The following is a 23,728-nucleotide window of genomic DNA, read 5'->3' on the forward strand; positions in this document are numbered from 1 at the left end:
GAATTAAATTGTATATGCTGTCTGAAAGTAGTACAGGATGTGGTTATAATTTCCTGGTCTACACTGGTGGGGATTCCACTATTGACCCTCCTGGTTGTCTGCCCACTTTTGGAGTTAGTGAGAAAATTGTGTGGGACTGTTTAACAAAAGGTCACCATTTGTATGTAGATAACTTCTACATTGGAGTTCAGTTGTTCAAGGAGTTGTTCAGAGTGGATACTGTTGCTTATGGCACAATCCGCTCTTACCGGCAAGGCTATCCAAGGGAGCTTGTCTGTAAAACACTTGAGAGGGGACAGTGCAGTGCCTTGCGGAATAATGAGCTGCTAGCTCTGAAATTTGTAGACAGGAGGGATGTGTACATGCTAACTACCATCCATGATGAGAGTACTTCACCTGTGGCTGTTTTGGGTCAAGTTGCTGAAGTGCGCAAACCTGTGTGCATCTTAGATTACAATAAGCACATGGGTGGTGGTGATAGAGTAGATCAGAGGTTGGAACCCTACACTGCTGTCCGTAAGTCTTACGAGTGGTATAAAAAGTTGGCTATTCATTTGTTCAATCTAGCAACTTTTAATGATTTTATTGTGTTCAAGGATTGTTCCCCTGAGTCAAGAATGAAATTTGTTACATTTCAGGAGTCAGTGATAGAGAGCCTTGTTATGGTGGATCATGCAAGAGGTCCTAGAGTAGCAGTTGTGGAGGATGCGGCTAGATTGAAAGATCGCCACTTTCCTGATCAGATTCCTCCCACTCACAAAAAAGACTTTCCTGCTAAGAAATGTAGAGTCTGTGCCCGAAGAGGTATCCAGAGGGAAAGCCGGATGTACTGCCCCAACTGTCCTTCAAAGCCTGGGCTGTGGGTGGCAGGCTTTTTCAGGCGTTACCACACACAGAAGAGTTACTGGGAACTACTGTGAGCGTAAAGTGCCATTTTATACTTTCATATGTTCAGTTTCACTGTTGGCATTAATGTCATGTATTCAGTTAGAGCTTTTGTGTTTGTAGTTTTGAACTTATTTATAATTAGTTAGTGGTTTCTTGTTTAAAAACAAAAAAATTATGGCAGTGTGCGTGGAGTGGCACTTGGCTGGCGGTGTGCGTGGAGTGGCACTTGGCTGGCGGTGTGCGTGGAGGGGCACTTGGCTGGCGGTGTGCGTGGAGGGGCACTTGGCTGGTGGTGCCAGCCAAACGCCAGTCCACACACTCCCATCAACTGGTGTGATTGCTGCATCAGGCATGTGGGTGTATGAAAGTGATGGGCCCTTGAGTGGCGCTGTCTGTCGATGTGAGTCGTAATGTGCTGGGCCCATGGCTGGCGGCGTGAATGGTCTTGTGCATGTCATGTATGACAGGTGTGTGAATGGACTGTAAAGCGGTTGGTGCCTTGTCGTGGCTTTACAGCTCACGAGCTGTGAGTCACTAGTTCAGTTTTTTGGCCTTTCTGTTATTAACAGTGCATTTCATTTTTGTGAAACCTCTTGTTAATAAAATTTGATCTACTGAACCATCACTCACCCTCGTGCCAAATCCAACCAGTATGTGTGGTAAAAATGACAAAACCTGCTCCGCTGTAATCAGGCGTCGCAGCACACCCGTGACACACTAGGTGTCTCAGGTGGGACCCCGATGATGAACCATGCCACCAACTTGGTTGGTGGGTGAGTTTTTTTTTTTTTTTTTAAATAACCGAAGTGTGTTTCTTTTCACAATTTTAATGTATGGAACATCACAGACGTACATGGACACATCACAATGATCTATTACAAAACTACCTGTGTTGGGGGGCACCTATATTTTTGGTCCCAGATGTGGCCTTCATCTAGGGAAACCTACCAAAGCCAGATATTTTTTAAAACTAGACACCCCAGGGAGTCCAGGGAGGTGTGGCTTGCATGGATCCACCAACATTTTCTTACCCAGACTCCTCTGCAAACCTCAAAATGTGCTTAAAAAAGCATATTTCCCTCACATTTCTTAGTAGGACCACTACTCCGGCACTAATTTCCTACCACCCAGCATTCCCCTCAGTCTCCCAAGTAAAACGATACCTCACTTGTGTGGGTCCCCAAAGCAGAGTCAGCATAAAGATGTATAAAAGAAAAATATGTGCTTATCGACTCGCTGTGCTATCCCCTCAATCTCTACAGGTTTTTGGTCTTTTTCTGTTGCCAGCACCTGGGCCACCCACACAAGTAAGGTATCATTTTTATCGAGAGACTTGGGGGAACGCTGGGTGGAAGGAAATTTGTAGCCTCCCAGATTCCAGAACTTGCTGTCACCGAAATGTGAGGAAACAGGATTTTTTGCCAAATTTTGAGGTTTGGGCACGATTCTGGGTAACAGAACTTGGTGAGAGCCCCACAAGTCACCCAATCTTGGATTCCCCTAGGTGCCTAGTTTTAAAAAAATGCACAGGTTTCCCTAGGTGACGGCTGAGCTAGAGGCCAAAATCCACAGCTAGGCACTTTACAAAAAACAGCTCTGATTTCTTTGGAAAGATGTGGTGTATTCACGCTGTGTTTTGGGGCACTTCCTGTTGTGGGCACTAGGCCTTCCCACATAAGTGAGGTACTATTTTTATCGGGAGACTTGGGGGAACACAGAATAGCAGAATAAGTGTTATTGCCCCTTGTGTTTTTCTACATTTTGTCCTTCCAAATGCAAGACAGTGTGTAAAAAAGAAGTCTATTTGAAAAATGCCCTGTAATTCACATGCTAGTATGGGGTCCCCAGAATTCAGAAATGTGCAAATAACTACTGCTTCTCAACACCTTATCTTGTGCCCATTTTGGAAATACGAAGGTTTTATTGATACCTATTTTTCACTCTTTATATTTCAGCAAATGAATTGCTGTATACCGGGTATAGAATGATAACCCATTTCAAGATGCAGCTCTTTTATTGGCTCTGGGTACCTAGGGTTCTTGATGAACCTACAAGCCCTATATATCCCCGCAACCAGAAGAGTCCAGCAGTCGTAACGGTATATTGCTTTCCACAATCTGACATCGCAGTAAAAAGTTACAGAGTAAAACTTGAAGAAAAATGACTGTTTTTTTTACTTCAATTTCAATATTTATTTATTTCAGCTGTAATTTTCTGTAGGAAAACCTTGTAGGATCTACACAAATGATCCCTTGGGTGGATTCAGAATTTTGTCTACTTTTCAGAAACGTTTAGTTTTCCGGGATCCAGCATTGGTTTCACACCCATTTCTGTCAGTAACTGGAAGGAGGCTAAAAGCACCCAAAAAAAATTGTAACAATGGGGTATGCCCCAGTAAAATGCCAAAATTGTGTTGAAAAATGTAGCTTTGCGAGTCAAGTCTTCCTGTTCCTGAAAGCTGGGAAGCTGGTGACTTTTAGCACCGCAAACCCTTTGTTGATGCCATTTTCAGGGGGAAAAAAACGCAAGCTTTTTGCAGCCCTTTTTTGGAGGTAAAAAAACATCGGAATTTTCGCTGTATTTTGGCTAATTTCTTGCTCTCCTTCAGGGGAACCCACAAACTCTGGGTACCTTTAGAAGCCCTAGGATGTTGGGTAAAAAAGGAAGCAAATTTGGCGCGGGTAGCTTATGTGGACAAAACGTTATGAGGGCCTAGGCGCGAACTGCCCTAAATAACAAATATTCGAAATGAAGAATGAACTCGTAGCTCCAGACACATTTTTAGAACTAATGACCATGGTTTCGTTTATTGTTTCGATGTTTGTTAAAACAGCGTTACTGCATGTAGTTCCAAAACACATTACCAGGGCTATTAATGACAAAGGAATTTAGACCAGATCGGCAACATACCAGAAAGGGCCAACTCACAGTATTCTGAAACAGGGAAACTTTAAAAAGCGAACGCCTCCTGCAACCAGTCAGAGCCAACTCCCTCAGTTACATACAACGAAAATTATTCTTGATGCAAATCGCTCGGAACAGGTAAAAATTCGACGCAACTCAAATTCCTTAAAGAGCAAAGACAGGGTTTTCTTGTTGTACTACGAGATCACATTTGCGGTGCCCTTCAAACTCTTCCTCTGCAATAAGACTACATTCTCACTTTGTGAAAATATAGTTCAGATGCTAAGACACAAGTGAAACTTTTTCGCCACCTGTACATATTCAGACCCTTTTTATGATCTAACTTTAGCTCTGCTTCCAAATGTTCCCTTTTTTTTTTTTTGTTTTTTTTTTTTTTTATCCTCCCCTCCAAAGTCTGAAATACTTTTGTTCTATATAGGCTCTGCTGTGGCCGTTTCATTCTTTATTAGATTTCTAATAGAACTTACATAGTTCGTTCCCTCTATGCAGCTTCTTTTCATTTTGTGACTCATGGTTTTATCCTGACATGGGATTTATTGCACCATTTTGTATATCGGCCGGTAGTAGTTTGGCACAAGTACTATAGAAATTCAATATACTGCAAATGCAAACAAGTGTTGTCAAAGCCAAATGCGCCAATGGATATAAACACAGACAATTATTTACAAATGCTCTTTACATGCACAAATGTTGTTTATCACATTTGAAACTGCCTTGATGGGTCTGTCAATGCTGGGAAATAAGTAGCAAAAACGTCTGCTTCCAGTATACAATGTATATAGGAAATAAAGATTTGAATGTAGCAACCAATGTAGGGATAAACTGTACTTTCAGAAGTAGAACAGACCTCCATGCATTCCAATGGAAAGCCGAACGCAAGAGCCAATGCCACTAGCGTCAAGTGAGTGTGATACTACCATGGGTGTAGCCAAAGCCACACTGTGAATATCTGAAAGAATTGGTAACAACGAGCGCTGTCAAATTAGACTAAAAACTAACACACTTGCTCATGCAGCATTCCCTCCAACAGTGACTGAAAAGGCAGATTCTGTGTTACGGGTGTGAAGCACGGGTGAAAAACGATTTTTTCAAAACGATTATAGCTTTCTCCGTGAAATAAGCCATACGTTTAAAGAGTTTCTTTATTGAGCTACATACCTAACTAATCCATAAAATTAAATACAAAATTAAAAAAATAAATAAAAAAAAAAAATAATAAAAAAAAAACTTTCTTTGCCTCCGTGCCTAGTCCCATAAACATGTCTTTGAAGCAGCCCTCCAGCTATATTAAACGCTGTACAAGCAAGTGACATAACAGAGTAGGGAACTACTCAGCCCCGATTAAAATGCAATAATGTAGCATAATAAGGTCAACGCAATTCTTACAAGTACAAGGTCTTCTGGGGACAATGGCTGCCTAAATTAAGAACGCTTTCTACCCAAAAAACGATTTGCATCGTTAGTTAAAACATTTTGTGCATCTTGTTTAAAGTTTGATATGTTTAAATAGAAACAATTATATAATTAAGATGACATCTCAGAGTCACGCATAGCTCCAGCTGTCTGACTACTTTAGTGGGCATGTTCCGAAACAACTTCATAAGCATTAAAAGCTAAATGAGATAGGCAAAATTAAATGAAAGCCCATACTCTGGGTCTATTCAACCATATTCACCATCTGTACAGCAGCACCAGATTGTTTAGAGGGTTGAGTAACACCATGATGGAAACTGTGAAAGCAGTGTCTGCTATTAAAGAGGTCTTGCACACCTTGTCTTGCACTCCACTAAGGCTTGGTCCCATGATGGGGGACAAAGCCTGGATTTTTTACATTCCCAAAGGATGGTTCAAGTTAGGAAACATGCGTCTTCACCATATATTAGCCAGTAAATGGCAAACAACAAATCAGTGAAAATTATCACAGGTATTTTGAGTCATTAACAGCTTGTTCATAAGTGCAGTTCAATGAATCTTTAAAAGTAACTGAGAAGCAATCAATCACTCAGGGCTCTGCTGACTCCTCTGTCCGCTTTACCACAACAGCAGATCTTCTCCAGCAGTCTAGTAACAGGATCTCTAAATTGGAAATTCATGGCATCAGCCTTACAGCCAACCTAGGGCTTCCAAGGGTGCTTTTTCTGAGGTAGTTTAGGTTTAAAGCTCTGTCCTTGATGGAGTTATATCTTGGAAGAGCATACCATGATAAAATGGTGGTGGTGTGGTGTCAGCTAGACAAACAGCCTAGGGTGCCACTATTTTAGGGTGGTTGTAAAGAAGACTCATCCTTTCCCTTATGCATTTTCAGGCGTGGTAATACTTACACAGAATCGGGGGGGGGGGGGGGGAACTACCCCAAAAGTACACTGTGATTATCCTATTGGCCTACAGGGAGTACTGGGAAGTGCAGGTCCCCTGCACAATATGTGGGTGAATTCCACTGCCATGAACGCCCAACTACATGTATGGCTGGAATCCTTACTTTTATTTGAGGTGCCAGGTGAAAAACCCTCAACTCTTTGCATCTCTGTTGTGAGTGCTCCAGGGGGGGAGACAGTCCCGGTGAATCTGCTGTGAGAAGCATCACTCTACACAAAAGTGTTGTCTGGAGAACAAGCCAGAGAGAACACATTAAAGGAGAACCACCCTAAACCTGGTCTACAGTGTTAGACAGTGGATCAACACCCCATTCTAGAAGTTGTTTATTAAAGTGATACCCAAACCACTGCACTGTGTTTCAGTTCCACCTACCTTATGACCAAGGAAAGGAGTGTTCGCCATAGTACTCAAAAGACTGCTTTGCAACCAGGGCTTGTGTCAGTCCAACAGCCAGTCTTGCAGCGGTGAAGGGCATCACCTGAAGTCTGAATTTTCTACTGGAAAAGTCGTGGAAGTGCACTGAAGCACCTAGAAGCCTGCCTGTCTGCTGAGAAAGTGAAGGAATATTCCTAGCAATGCAGGAGCAGAAATTGTTTAGGAGGAATGCGAACCAGCATGTGCACAGACAAACAACTACTCAACAGCGAGGACCTCTGTGGCTGTGGGCCCCTGGGTCTCATCTCAGTTCTTCACAGGGATCGTTGCACTGTGCTCCTCGTTAGCTGAGTTAGGACTGCAGTTTATGACTGCTAAAAGGCTGGAGGAGGCCTGCAACTTTCTGACTGCTATAGGCCCAGGTGAAGGCTGCAACTGCCTGAATGTCATAAGCCCATCCAGGGCAGCACCTACTGTTGGTCCAGTTTGGACTGCAACCTCCAATAGTGCCTGTATCAGCACATTGCCTCACAATGCAACTTGACCGACCAAGCTGAGTGGGTGTGTTGCTAGATGCAGCCTACACCTGGCTCAAACCCTTCAGTGAACTGGACAGTTCACCACGACCCCCACTAGGGACATAGAAGTGCTGCTCCTTGTCCAAAGCAGCGAATAAGGACTCAGAAGTGCAACTCATCCAGCCCAAAAATAAACTGAGCCTGTTTGACTGTGGACACTTCTAAACCGCACCTGAGCCTGATTCATGCTATTCCTAATTGGGCATGGGTGAGGAAACCCAGAGTGAGAGCCCCGGCAGGGAATAGCGGAGGAATGGGCAGGGGTGTAGTGGCTCCAGGGTATCACACTCAGGAGCACTGACTTGAGCGAACATTGAATTGTGTAACATTTATCACCACTGTATGTTTAAAGTACTTTTTTTCTTGTAAAGATAAGCACTGTGCTATGCATTAAGATCACTGTGTCTGTTGGTTTAGTCTGCTCAGCCTCTCTACTCTGAGATACAAGTGTGGAAGGGACTGCACTTGGCCCAATTTGCAGAGCTAAAGAAGGATGAACCTTGGGAGATCAGTGTCAAATAATATCAACCCCCAAAATAAAGGCTGAGCAACCCCTCCTTATCAGTACCCTAAAAAGAGTCTAACAGGAGTAAGTGGTTCCTGAAGGAAGTCAAATGGATGGCCTGTACACACATGTAAACAACTGACTTATTTTTGTTTTATTGTTGTGGCCTGGTGTTACCATTGCAGATTGAGCTGGTGGGGCCTGCTGGCGATGTTTTATGGGGACTGGAAATTGATCCCCCCCACCCCCCCAGAACTGGTTTATGTTTTCCCATCTCAAAGAATGAAGTAAGATTTTTGGTCTATAAGTTTAACTGACAAGACGCTGTGGAAAAAAAGAATGCATAAGTGGTGTTGTCAATTTGTGTCTCTCCGAGAGCTACAGGGAGTGCAAAGATTTTGAATTTCTGTATTGTTCACAGGTAAACCTAATCATCTTGTTCCCAGCAAAGCTTCTTGGCCTCCATGGTCAACATTTGCAACCTCACAATTCGAAAGGAGCTACTCATTGGGGAAATTGGGTAAAGGTGACTGATCTCATGAAAACTAGGAAATTGATAGACAGTCCCGGCTCACGGGTGTTAAAGAGGGCGGGGCGAAGTGCGTGGGGGGGGGGGGGGGAGCTGGGGAAAATATATATTTTTTAAAACACAACTTACCTGAACACCGTGCCCCGCTCCTCTGCTGGCTGCAGGCAGGCACAGGCTCCCAGCCTGCCCTGCAGCCAATCCAGACGCTGCTCAAAGCGGCATCAGAATTGGCTGGGAGCACACAACTAGGGTGCTCCCAGGCAGACTGGGAGCCTGTGCAGGCTCCCCCAGCCCAGCAACGGTGCTGCTGGGCTGGAGAGAGCCCTCTTAGCAAGTGTGTTTGGTTGGCCTGCCAAACACATGCGCTCTGAGGGGGAGTGCTCACATTCGTCACCCATGTGGCCCCACCACTTTACAAGGAAACAATAATAAACACTATCATTATAATTTCTTTGTAAAGCTTTTGCAGCTGTCGCTGCTCGGGGGCAGGGAAGAGCGCTCCTTCGCCCTCATGGAGGAGCCGCCCCTGTTGATAGACTAAGGGCTCAGGTACATGACCCTGCTAACATATGGTCTCAGTGGAGTAAGCATGGTTTCTTTTTGTAAAAAAAAGAAAAGAAAAAAAAAATGGTATGGGCAAAAGAGGTTGCAACTAAGACAGTTTGATGGTCAGTAATTAGGAAATGACTAAACTAGATGGGCATGGTTAATTTTCTTGACCAATTTGTCTCCGTACACAGATAAAGGTCAAGGAAAAGGAGATTCTGAAACACTAATGTACAAAAAAATATGATTACATACACTGCCCTCTTGAAAAGACACTAACAACGAAGTTGTACCTGCTTAAGTGTTAAAAAAACACATTTCAACATATTTAATTTTACAATGTATTAGTGCATTACATAACACAATACATTAACTTTAAAGAAGACCAACATAAACGTTGGAAAAAACACAAAAGGGTTCTAGGGAGGAGCTTATCCTCATCCGTAATTACGGTGACAAGGAGATAATGAAAGAAAGCTCTGAAGACATGATCCCGGCACTGCATAGTGTAGCAAACGTTAACCTGTGAAAGACAGATGAGAAGAGGCAGTGATCGAGCTTGCACCAGAGTGCTTTCCTGGAGATGCTGTTGTAATGCAGTAACAGAACAATTGCCAATAGTACAAGACGCTGGCCATGGCCTAAAAGCAGCAGCAATTTAAATGTCAGATTCGGGATAAAGTAACCACTAACAAAGCATGCCACATTTTCAACGAATGGCCTCAGAGCGAAATGTGAGTCAGTTCAATTGAAACATCAGCAAATCAACATTGATTTTAAAGCAAAACAAGTTAGAAGAGATCTCCTCAAAAATCATGTCTGTATATCAAAACATACATTAGCTGCCCTGCAATGTCGTCTCGCAGCGATTCCTGAATTTCGGATAACTTTGGCCTTTTTGACTGACCTGTATAAAAAGCTGCCCAAAACATATTCAAGCCTCCATTTAGGCTTTGGGGTCCTGGGCCTGCGTTTTTAGTTGCGAGATGTTAACATTGGAAAGCAAGTTTAGCAGCAAGGTGACAAGGCATGCATCGGAACCCCTAGTGCTTCCCATGAGAGTGTTTACAATTTATTTAGCCTAAACATAACTGTCAAAAGTGGTTCAGTTAATTCATGAGCGATCAACAACAAAAGGTAAAGCGTGTCCCCTTCTAAGTCACAGATCACAAAATTTAGACTTTGGACTAATAGAGCAAAAATATCACAGCGTGCTCCTTCACACCTCACATACCCAGACGCACACAGGACACACACACGAGAATCATTATGTTATCTAACATGTTCAATGCATACATTACTAGGACCCTTTGAAATAAAACATGTGTAAAGGTGTATGTACACTTCACAGCTTTTTACAGGCAAATATAGATCAGTAGATTGTTCAACAGCCATCTGCGTTGCTGGTGTGTAAAATTGCCACTCAATAATGAAACGCCAATTAAGGAATAAAGGGACAATTTTGGGAAGATGTGTAGGAAGTTACCTTGATAAGCACATTTAAAACAAGCACCTCTCTCTGGAAAACAGTAAATAAAACATGCTCTTTTTTAAAGAGGTAATGTTTTGATAATGCTGTATTGTTAAGTGAGAGGAAGGTTAACTGATCCCAAATGTATCTACGTATAAATAACTGCATTTAGCTCTACTAAATAATTTGATTTAATATATGTGCGTGTTCTCTCAGAAACAGGCAACTGACAAGAGTGCAATCAGAGAGAAAAGAAAACGGTTCCTGTGATGAGAACATTTTCCCGCCTTTAGCTCCTACTGCCTCAAGCAAATGACCGGCCGTTTAATGGCCTGCTCTGGGTCTCACAAGTGTCATTCTCCTGTCATGTGTTACAACATGTGCGACTGTCTTGTTTCCACTTTTTTAACAATGCCGTCTAAATAAAACAGTCTCAGCAATACCACCTTTGAACCAAAGCCAAAAGTCTGAAAAATAACAATAGGTGAATGGAAGAAGTGGCTTGGAAAAAAACGTCTGCACAACGGTGTTTTCCTGTAGGGCTGTAATGCGTCAAATATAGACCTTAAAAACAGGAAACGTTTTAAGTCCCAAACAATGAGCTTATGATTAAATAATTAAAAAAAAAAAAAAAAATACTTAAAAAATAAATGATGCTTTCTTTAAAATGTAAACAGCATTGGTTCTAAGAACATGCTTATGCCACAAAATGTACTGCGAACGGTAAATACTTTTACAAAGAACGAATTAATGCACATTAACATGGCTCATCATTTCACACAACTGGTTTAACTCTGGGAGGAAAAGCAATACCGAGGTGATGACAACTGAACACAATACAAGAAAAATTCATTTTTGTTCATAAACTCAGTAGTTTGCCAATACAGTAAGCAATGTGCTCGAGCTAGCAATAAAAGCTTCTCTGGAGTAGCCTAGCTTACTTTGTGAGGGCGTAGAATGCTCAAGATGTATTGCTCATAAGCAACCTAACAGACAAGACTTCAATCGTGAATACAAGAAAGATGGAGGGATGCAGAAAATAATTGGCAGTAGTCTTCATAAAGTCGAGTACAAGTAAGGCTCACGTTAAAAGATACAGTTCCCAAATGCCCTTTCATCATCTAGTTCCTTGGGACCCCAAACACATCACTTAAGTGCATGCTTTTATTTGGATTCACAAAATACCTCGGTGGATAAGAATAGAGAGTTTTTATTACATAAGCGCTTACTAATTATATGCGTAATTGTAGTTATATATATATTCTCATTTACAAACTGTGTTATGTCTTCCATCGATACAATAATGTACATGTCCCTTTTTCTGATTTAGGGCATATTGTCTGTTGATGTACTTTGCCGCACATTGCATTGTTTCAAGCAGCAAACAGAATAAAGTCAAATGAATGTCAATTGAATAATTAAATAAATGAGCTTAGTGCTCTAATATCATATACAAAATATAAAAGTGACTTTATTAAGATCTACACATAAACTACAATTCTACTCTAAATGCAATGTAGATTAATAAGGAACCTGCATCACCTACCTACTGAAAACACTGATCGCAGTGGTTGACCATGTTTATTCATAGTTCGATCGAATGGACTAAAATGAAGTAACTGTTCTAATTGCGCACTAATATGAACTGGGCACACTGAAAACTTGCTCAGTTTCCGATTGAAGTATATTAGACTCAAAAATAGACCTTTTCAAATGTAAGTTGCACAGGCACAGCAAAGAAGATACTCCTTTCCTCAATTAAAGTAGTGATTATAAACAAACCTACACAAATTCACAACCGAATATATGACAGACAGCAGAAGAAACCTGCCACACATCCCTAATAAAATCAGCAACATAATAACCCTGCAGCAACTGTGTTACGGGGGGGGGGGGTCAGTCTCTTCTGGGTGAACCAATCTACAGTCGCTACCCATGGCATCAGACATTGGCAGGAGGTCGAACCCTCAGTTATTACGACTAAGGGTTACAGAGAAAGATAAAAATACTAAAATACACTGCCATTTAAAGTGTGGGGGGGGGGGGGTTCGGGGGGTGGGGGCGGTAGCTCCAATTATGGTTGTGCAGTTACTATTTGGATGATCAAATTATCTGGCGCGCACTAAGATGCTTTGCTTATAGTTCCATACGGCGCGCGTTCCTTCTACTAAGCATCTATTTATCTAAATTCCTGTCTTAAGCATTTTCGTGTAAAGCAAACACAAGGAAATCTGCATTGAAATGTCTTGGCACGGTTAACACCCGGCTAAAATATACTATTACGAGCATGCTCAAGTTCCACATTTAAGCACACTGGGCACACCAGATATGTTGACAGGAGAAACAAAGCAAACAACTGGACCACCTCGCACACCTCTGCTCCCACCATTATATCTCTAGAGCCACTCCCAATTCCCTGCGCTTGCAAGCAAAGACACACATCCTGCCAGTATAGCGGAAGGTATAATATTAGTCTTACCTTCATTGTCTAGTTCCAGTTTCTCCAGCATGCCTTCAATGTTGCCTTGAGCCTGAGAAGGGAGAAGGCAGAAAGGAGACCGTCAGCATCCAGGAAAAGCTGAGCCAGACGACACAGCAGGCACTCTTACCAGCACACTGACTCCTTTCCATTGACACTACAAGACACAGCACCATTGGCCTCCAGGGGGTCCTGCTCTGATTGGCTGGGGTGGGCAAAGGTAACCACCGCCTCCAAAGCGGTAATATAAATGATAGACATTGAAAAGGGACAACACTAGCAACTGCATGGTAACTCTGGCAAGCACCTAGCGAAGGCTGTCGGACATCTTTAAACGGCGACTTTTGTAATACGAAGAGCGCGTTTTCAATAGAAAATGTAATTTAAAGAAACCTCCAAAATAAAACTGATGTACATCCAATCGAGAACTCGTATAATCGTATTTCCATAAACAAACAGCATATGTATTTCGAGTACGACGCTAAGGGTAAACAGTATGTTATGTTTATATTAATTAATCCTCACTAGATTGTTATCACAATGTTATTTTCCTATCCTTTCATCCAAGGAACTAAATACTTGTTTTAGAAGTTGTTCTGTGTATCATTTTTCCTATGAGTGGCCCCTAACGGGTATGCAGGGTTTTGTCCTAACGGGGCGGCCATTCTGAAAATTAATATTTCTTACTCTACATCGAATAGCGCTACAGCAAGTAAGCGTAGTGTATTTTTCCCCAACTCCCTTTAAACAGTCAGACCGTACAGTTAAACCAAACGTTTTTTTTGTTTGTCAGAATACGAAAATCAGCTTCCTGTTAACTGTTTAGATCCTAATTTTAATCTATCCCTCTCCGTTTACTGTCATAACCGTTTGGCCACTTCAGCATTTCCTGCTGATTTGAGTTTTACTGGATGTAACACCCTTTTTCACGTTATGTGATTAATTGCTGTTCTGGTCAAGGGTGTCTCCTTTCTATGTCTCAATTGTATTTTTCTACGAACGTGAAGCAGTAAGCATACATACCATTATCTAAATTTCTATCCGGTACCCTGAGAGGTTCACTATGGCTTTCGGGACACAAGCGGACTGAAGCCCGTTTGACAGTTCTCTGTCAATATTTCTAAAGGTTTGAGCAGACGATCGTCGCTGGTCTTTCTTCTCTTTCCACTGTTGGATATTAAACATATTATATGTTTATACTTAAGTATATAAGTCAGGAATAGACTGCAGTCTATCTTTTATTTCTACCGATTTGTGTCACCATTACGCTAGTCTATTTGTGGTGCTTCTTTCTGCGATATCTAGGGTGACCGAACGTCCCGAATTTCCCCGGACAGTCCCAGCTTTCAGAGGCCTCCGACAATTTTAAGTACATGTCCCTGTAAGGTCAGGTCATTCTGCAAAGGCAGAGGGAGATCAGGGTGTAAGTCCTGCCATAGATCAGTGGTTCCCAACCTGTGGTGCGGGGACCCCTGAGGGTCCGCTAAGCCTCCTCAGGGGGTCCGTGACTGCTTAGAAAATTTAATAATACTAACAGATTAGGTCCCCAACTTTCAGTAATGGCTCAGTGGATTGGGGGGGGTGGGGGGGGATCTCAAGATTCCACTAATGATTTGGTGGGGGTTCCCGGGTTCCAGTACTGACAAAGTAGGGGTCCACAGAAGTCAAAAGGTTGGTAACCACTGCCATAGATAATTGATATCTTCATGTCAATGCAGCCTTGTGAATGTGTGCTTATTTATGTCTGTGTGTGTGTATATTTTTTCACTTAAAAAAACAAGGTTTACAGGGACGTTATAGTTATGTTCACATTTTAAACATATAATACCACAGAAATTCACCTGTTAAGAGTTATTTCACGTAACTAGAGACCAATCTAGGCCCCATTGTACGCAAATTTATTCGCTTCAGGGATCTCTCGGGTGTTAAAATTAATTGGGAAAAATCTGTGGGGTTGCCACTGATGGCAGATACTTCATCGCACTTCTCTGATTTGCCCCGTGCTGGGCAACTAAACCCATGAGATACCTGGTGTAGGAAGGTAGCCTCTTTCTAGCCTTGTTACCCCCACTTTTGGCCTGTTTGTGAGTATATGTCAGGGTGTTTTTACTGTCTCACTGGGATCCTGCTAGCCAGGGCCTAGTGCTCATAGTGAAAACCCTATGTTGCCAGTGTGTTTGATATGTGTCACTGGGATCCTGCTAGCCAGGACCCCAGTGCTCATAATTTTGTGGCCTATATGTGTTCCCTGTGTAGTGCCTAACTGTATCACTGAGGCTCTGCTAACCAGAACCTCAGTGTTTATGCTCTCTCTGCCTTTAAAATTGTCACTGCAGGCTAGTGACTAATTTTACCAATTCTGACTGGCACACTGGAACACCCTTATAATTCCCTAGTATATGGTACCTAGGTACCCAGGGTATTGGGGTTCCAGGAGATCCCTATGGGCTGCAGCATTTCTTTTGCCGCCCATAGGGAGCTCAGACAATTCTTACACAGGACTGCCACTGCAGCCTGAGTGAAATAACGTCCACGTTATTTCACAGCCATTTTACAGTGCACTTAAGTAACTTATAAGTCACCTATATGTCTAACCCTCACTTGGTGAAGGTTAGGTGCCAAGTTACTTAGTGTGTGGGCACCCTGGCACTAGCCAAGGTGCCCCCACATTGTTGAGGGCAAATTCCCCGGACTTTGTGAGTGCGGGGATACCATTACACGCGTGCACTACATATAGGTCCCTACCTATATGTAGCGTCACAATGGTAACTCCAAACATGGCCATGTAACATGTCTAGGATCATGGAATTGTCACCCCAATACCATTCTGGTATTGGGGGGACAATTCCATGCATCCCCGGGTCTCTAGCACAGAACCCGGGTACTGCCAAACTGCCTTTCTGGGGTTTCCACTGCAGCTGCTGCTGCTGCCAACCCCTCAGACAGGTTTCTCCCCCCCTGGGGTCTGGGCAGCCCAGTCCCAGGAAAGCAGAGCAAAGGATTTCCTCTGAGAGAGGGTGTTACACCATCTCCCTTTGGAAATAGGTGTGAAGGGCTGGGGAGGAGTAGCCTCCCCCAGCCTCTGGAAATGCTTTGATGGGTCTGATGGTGCCCATCTCTGCATAAGCCAGTCTACACCGGTTAAGGGATCCCCCAGCCCTGCCCTAGCGCAAAACTGGACAAAGGAAAGGGGAGTGACCACTCCCCTGCACCTCCCAGGGGAGGTGCCCAGAGCTCCTCCAGTGTGTCTCAGACCTCTGCCATCTTGGATTCAGGGGTGTTGGGGCACAATGGACAGCTCTGAGTGGCCAGTGCCAGCAGGTGACGTCAGAGACCCCTCCAGATAGGTGCTTCCCTCTCTCAGTAGCCAAACCTCCTTTTCTGGCTATTTAGGGTCTCTCCTCTGGGCTATTCCTCAGACAACGAATGCAAGAGCTCACCAGAGTTCCTCTGCACTTCCCTCTTCGACTTCTGCCAAGGATCGACTGCTGACTGCTCCAGGACACCTGCAAATCCGCAACAAAGTAGCAAGACGACTACCAGCAACATTGTAGCGCCTCATCCTGCCGGCTTTCTCGACTGTTTCCTGGTGGTGCATGCTCTGAGGGCTGTCTGCCTTCACCCTGCACTGGAAGCCAAGAAGAAATCTCCTGTGGGTCGATGGAATCTTCCCCCTGCCAACGCAGGCACCAAACTTCTGCATCACCGGTCCTCTGGGTCCCCTCTCATCCTGACAAGCGTGGTCCCTGGAACACAGGAGCTGGGCCCAAGTGTCTCCCACAGTCCAGTAGCCTTTCTGTCCAAATTTGGTGGAGGTAAGTCCTTGCCTCCCCACGCCAGACACTAATCCTGTGTACTGCGTGATCTGCAGCTGCTCCGGCTTCTGTGCACTTTTCCAAGGATTCCTTTGTGCACAGCCTAGCCTGGGTCCCCAGCACTCCGTCCTGCATTGCCCAACTCGCTGAGTTGGACTCCGACGTCGTGGGACCCGCCTTTGTGACTCTGAGTCGACCGCTGTCCTCAGATCTTCCAAGTGCCTGTTCCGGTACTTCTGCGGGTGCTGCCTGCTTCTGCGGGGCTCTCTGAGTTGCTGAGCCCCCTCTCTGTCTCCTACTCCAAGGGGCGACATCCTGGTCCTTCCTGGTCCCCAGCAGCATCCAAAATCCTCAACCGCGACTCTTGCAGCTAGCAAGGCTTCTTTGCGGTATTTCTGCATGGAAACACTTCTGAAACCTCCAACACACTGTGGGACATCTTCCATCCAAAGGAGAAGTTCCTAGCCCTTTTCGTTGTTACAGAATCTTCGGCTTCTTCCACCCGGAGGCAGCCCTTTTGACCTTCATCCGGGGTTTAGTGGGCTCCTGCCCCCCTGGACACTTGCGTGACTCTTGGACTTGGTCCCCTTCCTTTACAGGTCCTCAGGTCCAGGAATCCGTCTTCAGTGTTTTGCTGGTGCTTGTGGTTCTTTCAGAATCCCCTATCATGACTTTTCTGTCTTTCTGGGGTAGTAGGGTAACTTTACTCCTACTTTTCAGGGTCTTGGGGTGGGGTATTTTGGACACCCTTACTGTTTCCTCACAGTCCCAGCGACCCTCTACAACCTCCCATAGGCCTGGGGTCCATTCGTGCTTCGCATATCACTTTTGGAGTATATGGTTTGTGTTGCCCCTAGACCTATGTCTACCTATTGCATCCTATTGTGATTCTACATTGTTTGCACTACTTTTCTTACTGTTACTTACCTGTTTTGGGTTTGTGTACATATAATTTGTGTATATTACTTACCTCCTAAGTGAGGGTAATCCTCTGAGATACTTTTGGCATATTGTCACTAAAATAAAGTACCTTTATTTTTAGTAACTCTGAGTATTGTGTTTTCTTATGATATTTTGCTATATGATATAAGTGGTATAGTAGGAGCTTTGCATGTCTCCTAGTTCAGCCTAAGCTGCTTTGCCATAGCTACCTCTAACAGCCTAAGCTGCTAGAAACACCTCTATTCTACTAATAAGGGATAACTGGACCTGACACAAGGTGTAAGTACCACAAGGTACCCACTATAAGCCAGGCCAGCCTCCTACACCTGGGGATTTCGCTGGCAGGATGGCTGGATGAATTGTGGGGAGCCAATTACGGGCGTCCTGTAGCATGGCTGGAGGACAAGGTGAACTGCTGGAAATCTTTGCCGCTGTTGCTCACTGGCAGGATTGCCATCACTAAAATGATGATCCTGCCAAAATTCCCCTATCTATTCAATAATCTCCCGATACCGCTCACCCAGTGCTTTCGGAGGAGATTGCGCTCAATGTTGATTTCCTTTGTATGGGCGGGTGGGTGACCATGGGTGTCAAGGGAATTGTTTACGTTGCCCTTTAAGAAGGGGGAACACATTGCGCTGGATATGAATCTGTACTATTACTGTGCCCAGGCTCACGAACTCCTGAATGCATCCAGTGCAGTTTTTGCCTTGCAGCGCCCCAGAATATGATCTGGTGTGGCCGTGCCAACTGTCAAGAGCACTTTATTTGCCTCCACAAGGCCACGGAATAGGTTTGATACGGTTGCCTGCACTTTGAGAGCGTGGCATGAACTGCATCACAGGGCGGGAGCGGCGGTTCTGTATGCGCCTTTCATACTTCTTTTGGATCAACCAATGATCCCCATCACTGGTGACACGGGCACCCAATTGATTGGAAGTATTTGTTGCATGCATATCAGGGCCCTTTCCCCAAACTACCGACTATGGTTGATTCATTTTAAATTTCTATATCAGGTTTACTATATGCTTATTCAGTCACACCACATGGGACTGTGTAATGACTCCTGTTGTGGAATATGCTCGGCCATGAACGCAGATTTCTTGCATGCAGTGTGGGGATGCCCATGGGTGTATAACTTCTGGCAGGAGATGTTTGGGGTGGTGGACGAAGTCAGAGGCATAGTGATTCCTCGCAAGCCTTTGGTGGCCCTTTTGGGATTTGTGAAGAGTGTCCCGTCTGGCGTTCACAAACTGGTTGGCATGATGCATCTCTTGGCCAGGCTCAGAATAGCCACGAGATGGGGCCGCAGGGGTGTCGCTTGCAAGGTAGTCTGGCTGAGGGACACAGCATATTGCCAGGAACAGCTCCAGTTGTATTGGGATATGATGCCACTGAGGTCACTTCCCCAGACATATGTGCCTCCCCTGATTAATTATTTACAGACACAGAGGACTGTTATAGTCGTATAAGGGATGGCCCCATGTATGAACATATCATAGAGATAGAGGATGGCATGCCAGCTGTGTGGTGGTGACATAACTGGATGAATGCTATCTGCGCGCTTCATGCTCATCAATGTGGGTGTCATTGTTGTCGCCCCCCACGACCGCAGCACCAACCTGCTGCCTCCTGCCTCTGTGCCCCGACCACGCTGCTGTTTGCGTGTTCGAGGCCCTCCTCCACCCGCAGGCATCCTCCTGCGCTTCATCCCTGGGGTCTAGTGGGCTCTGACTAGCTTCACTTGACCCGTGTGCCGCTTTCCGCCGCCCCGTAAGTTGTTTTTCTCATTTTTCTGCGCCTCGCCTCCGGCGCTTCTGCCCCGTTGTGCCCCTCTGATTGCTGTTTCCCCGATCGTGTACTGTGCCATTACTGTATTTCATACTGTGTTTTCATATTGTGACTGCCTTTAATTTCGCTCGTTTTTTGTGCCTTTTGCCCCTTGTGCGCTCCCCCTGCTCTCCGATCCCTGCCGCTGCCTCCCTGCGGCCCGCCCCCCTCGCGCCCCCATTCGCCGCTCCCTCCCGCCTCCCAGCTGCTCCTCCCTCCCCCCTCCCTTCTTAATGGCTGGCTCTGCGCGTCCGCGCCGCTGGCGCATCGGAGGCGCACCAGAGGCAAGCCCGTCTGCGCCCGTCCGCGCCTGGACCGCGCCCAGCGCCACCCCCCCCTGGTCCCCGCGCCCCCTGCAGCCCCTGCGTCCGCTACTCAACCAACGAACTCCGCGCACTCAACCCCGGCCCCTCCGCAGAGTGCTTCCTTGCAACCCCGAAGCACACAAAAGGACCCTTCTCCTGCCGCACCTGCAACTTCTCCTGCGACAGAACGGCGAAGCCAACAACAAGAACTTCCAACACCAACCACCTGAACTGCATCCTCATCAACACACGCTCCGCACGAAAACACGCCATCGAACTCTGGGACTTACTCGACACCACCGCCCCTGACGTGGCCTTCCTGACCGAAACCTGGTGGAACGACTCCTCGGCCCCGGACATCGCAATCGCCATACCGGAGGGATACAAAATCACCAGAAGAGATCGAACCAACGGAATCGGCGGCGGAATAGCCATCGCCCACAAATCTACCCTCAAAATCAACACCCACACAGACGACACCCTCAAGACAGTCGAACACCTCCACTTCCAGATCCACACGGACCCCAACACGACCCTCAGAGGAACTCTCATATACCGCCCTCCAGGACCAAGAGCCCCCTTCAGCGACACCATCGCCGACCTCGCGAGCACCCACGCCCTCGCTTCCCCAGACTACATCCTCCTGGGAGATCTAAACTACCATCTGGAAAATAACGACGACGTCAACACCGCATCACTGACCTCCAACCTCCTCAACCTCGGACTCCGTCAACAGGTCAACACTCCCACCCACATCGCCGGACACACTCTTGACCCCCTCTTCACCTCAAGCAACCACATCTCTTTCAGCCACACCTCCGAACTCCACTGGACCGACCATCACTGCGTCCACTTTTCCTATACGAAAATCACCGAACACCACTGCATCCCCCTACCTCCTCACCGCCGCTGGGGAAAAATCACCCAAGACCAACTAACCAGCACCCTCGTCAAAAACCCACCACCCGACTCAACCGACCCGAGCACTGCCGCCATCAACCTCCATCAATGGATCCTCGACTGCGCCAACACCTTAGCCCCACTCAAGAAACCCACCGCCAACCAAGGAAAGAAAAAACCAGCCTGGTTCACAGACGAACTGACCGCCTCCAAAAGCCGCTGCCAGAAGCTCAAGAAGAAGTGGATCTCAGAGCGCACACCCGACAACCTCGCCTCCCTCAAAGACGCCAACCGTGAACACCACCAACGGATCCGAGTCGCCAAGCGCGCCCACTTCACTGAACGCATCAACAACAACGCCCATGACTGCAAAGAACTCTTCGGCATCGTAAAGGAACTCTCAAACCCCAACGCCAACTCCAACGACATCCCGCCCTCCCAGAAACTCTGCGACGACCTCTCCACCTTCTTCCACCAGAAAATCACAACCATCCACGACAGCTTCAACACCACTCCGCCGCCAGACCCCACCCCTGACATCTCCACAGACGCCTGCCGCCTCACCGCCTGGACCCACGTGGACGACACCGAAACAATGACAACCATGAACACCATCCACTCAGGCTCCCCCACGGACCCATGCCCACATCACGTGTTCAACAAAGCCAACGCCATCATCGCCCCCAAACTCCGCAAGATCATCAACCTCTCCTTCGACTCCGCCACCTTCCCAGACAGCTGGAAACACGCAGAAATCCAACCCCTTCTCAGGAAACCCAAGGCTGACCCCAACGACCTCAAAAACTTCCGACCGATCTCTCTCCTCCCTTTTCCAGCAAAAGTCATCGAGAAGATCGTCAACACCCAGCTCGCCCTCTTCCTCGAAGACAACTCCATCCTAGACCCCTCTCAATCCGGTTTCAGACGAAACCACAGCACCGAGACTGCACTCCTCGCCGCCACAGATGACATCAGAACTCAAATGGACAACGGCGAAACCTCGGCCCTCATCCTCCTCGACCTATCTGCCGCTTTTGACACAGTCTGCCACCCCACCCTACTGACCCGCCTCCATGAAGCCGGCATCCAAGATAAAGCCCTCAACTGGATCTCATCCTTCCTCTCCGACAGAACCCAGAGAGTACGACTCTCCCCTTTCCGCTCCAAAGCCACCAACCTCATCTGCGGCGTCCCCCAAGGCTCCTCCCTCAGCCCTACGTTGTTCAACGTCTACATGGCCCCCCTCGCTAAACTGGCCCGCCAACATCACCTCAGCATCATCTCCTACGCCGACGACACCCAGCTCGTCCTCTCCCTGACCAAAGACCCACTCACCGCCAAAACCAACCTCCACGAGGGACTAAAAGCCATCGCCGAGTGGATGAACGACAGCCGCCTGAAGCTCAACTCCGACAAGACGGAAGTCCTCATCCTCGGGCGCACCCCTTCGGCCTGGAACGACTCCTGGTGGCCCACCGACTTCGGTCCCCCACCCACCCCAGCCAGCCATGCAAGAAACCTCGGCTTCATCCTGGACTCCGCCCTCACCATGTCCAAACAGGTCAGCGCCGTCTCCTCTTCCTGCTTCAACACCCTTCGAATGCTCCGCAGAATTTTCAAGTGGATCCCAACAGGAACCAGAAAGACGGTGACCCAAGCCCTCGTCAGTAGCAGACTTGACTACGGCAACGCACTCTACACAGGCATCCCAGCAAAAGGCATCAAACGACTCTAGCGTATCCAAAATGCATCCGCCCGCCTGATCCTCGACGTACCCCGCCGATGTCACATCTCCCCTCACCTGAGGGACCTCCACTGGCTCCCCGTGGACAAGAGGATCACCTTTAAGCTCCTCACCCACGCTCACAAGGCTCTACACAACACCGGACCTACCTACCTCAACTCCAGACTCAACTTTTACGCCCCCACTCGTCAACTACGCTCTGCCAATCTCGCCCTCGCCATCGTCCCCAGGATCCAGCGCAAGACCTCCGGCGGCAGATCCTTCTCCTTCCTCGCCGCCAAGACCTGGAACTCTCTCCCCACCTCACTACGTCAGACCCAGGACCTCCTCACCTTCAGGAGACTCCTCAAGACCTGGCTTTTCGACCGCTAACAGCTCACCCTCCCCCCCCCCCCCCAGCGCCTCGAAACCCTGACGGGTACATAGTGCGCTTTATAAATGTAATGATTGATTGATTGATTGATTTCTTTCTTGTTACATATATCATTAAACAGACATGATTATTGCTTGTATGACATAATGTACTCCTATGAGATCTTAGGCAACGAAGCTTAATTATGGAATAATGAGTGGAAAATAGTTATAATATGATGAGCCTAGCAGAAATGATTTTGTGATGCCCCTCAGTGTCAGTACATGGATAACTATTCAGAAGAATGTATTTGGTTCTGTACCATGTATGTTGTTCTCTGTTAATAAAAATTGAATAACACCCAGTGTTTTCTGAGGAGATTGCCCTCATTGTTGATTTCCTTTGTGTGGGCGGGTGGGTGACCATGGGTGTCAAGGGAATTGTTTACGTTGCCTTTTAAGCAGGGGGAACACATTGCGCTGGATATGGATCTGTACTATTACTGTGCCCAGGCTCACGCACTCCTGAATGCATCCAGTGCAGTTTTTGCCTTGCACCGCCCCAGAATATGATCTGGTGGGGCCGTGCCAACTGTCAAGAGCACTTTATTTGCCTCCGCGAGGCCACGGAATAGGTTTGATACGCTTGCCTGCACTGTGAGAGCGTGGCATGAACTGCGTCACAGGGCGGGAGCAGCGGTTCTGTATGCGCCTTTCATACTTCTTTTGGATCAACCAATGATCCCCATCACTGGTGACGCGGACACCCAATTGAGGCTACAGCGAATGCAGTTGACCTCCATGCGTGCCCTGTACCCGGATGGCCAATTTATTACTCTGGATCAGGTGCTGCAGGAAGCCTCCAACACACCACTCTGCAGGCTCACTTACTTTTAGCTTCGGGCTGCGATTAGAGCCCAGCATGCTGACTTCCAGACGGCACCGCCGGAGCGCCAGGCACTGGAAACACTTTACACATCCTTGACACCACACCGACTGGTCACTAAGTTATACAGAACCACACAGTCTATGGCGCCGATTGGTCGCCCTAACTCACGGAGGTTGTGGGAGCAAGACTTGGGGGAGCCTATCTCAGATACTGATTGGAAGTATTTGTTGCACGCATCTCAGGGCCCTTTCCCCAAACTACCGACTATGGTTGATTTATT

At 46.5% G+C, this 23,728-nt stretch overlaps 1 protein-coding gene across 13 annotated transcripts in view; it reads right to left on the reverse strand.

Moving 5' to 3' along the window:
* PRKAG2 (protein kinase AMP-activated non-catalytic subunit gamma 2) overlaps positions 1-23,728 on the reverse strand; it is a 1,410,703-nt gene that overhangs the window by 244,174 nt on the left and 1,142,801 nt on the right. For 10 of the 13 annotated variants that reach the window (XM_069211100.1, XM_069211103.1, XM_069211101.1 and 7 more), the window contains one exon: positions 12,673-12,724. In XM_069211100.1, the coding sequence (XP_069067201.1) occupies positions 12,673-12,724 (52 nt within the window). Of the gene's footprint in view, positions 1-12,672; positions 12,725-12,802; positions 12,884-13,695; positions 13,772-23,728 lie in introns of those variants that run through there. The other 3 variants (XM_069211108.1, XM_069211110.1, XM_069211109.1) reach the window with 3 other exon arrangements.

The sequence above is a fragment of the Pleurodeles waltl genome, chromosome 10, assembly GCF_031143425.1.
Source record: "Pleurodeles waltl isolate 20211129_DDA chromosome 10, aPleWal1.hap1.20221129, whole genome shotgun sequence".
In the NCBI taxonomy this organism is placed as follows: Eukaryota; Metazoa; Chordata; class Amphibia; order Caudata; family Salamandridae; genus Pleurodeles; species Pleurodeles waltl.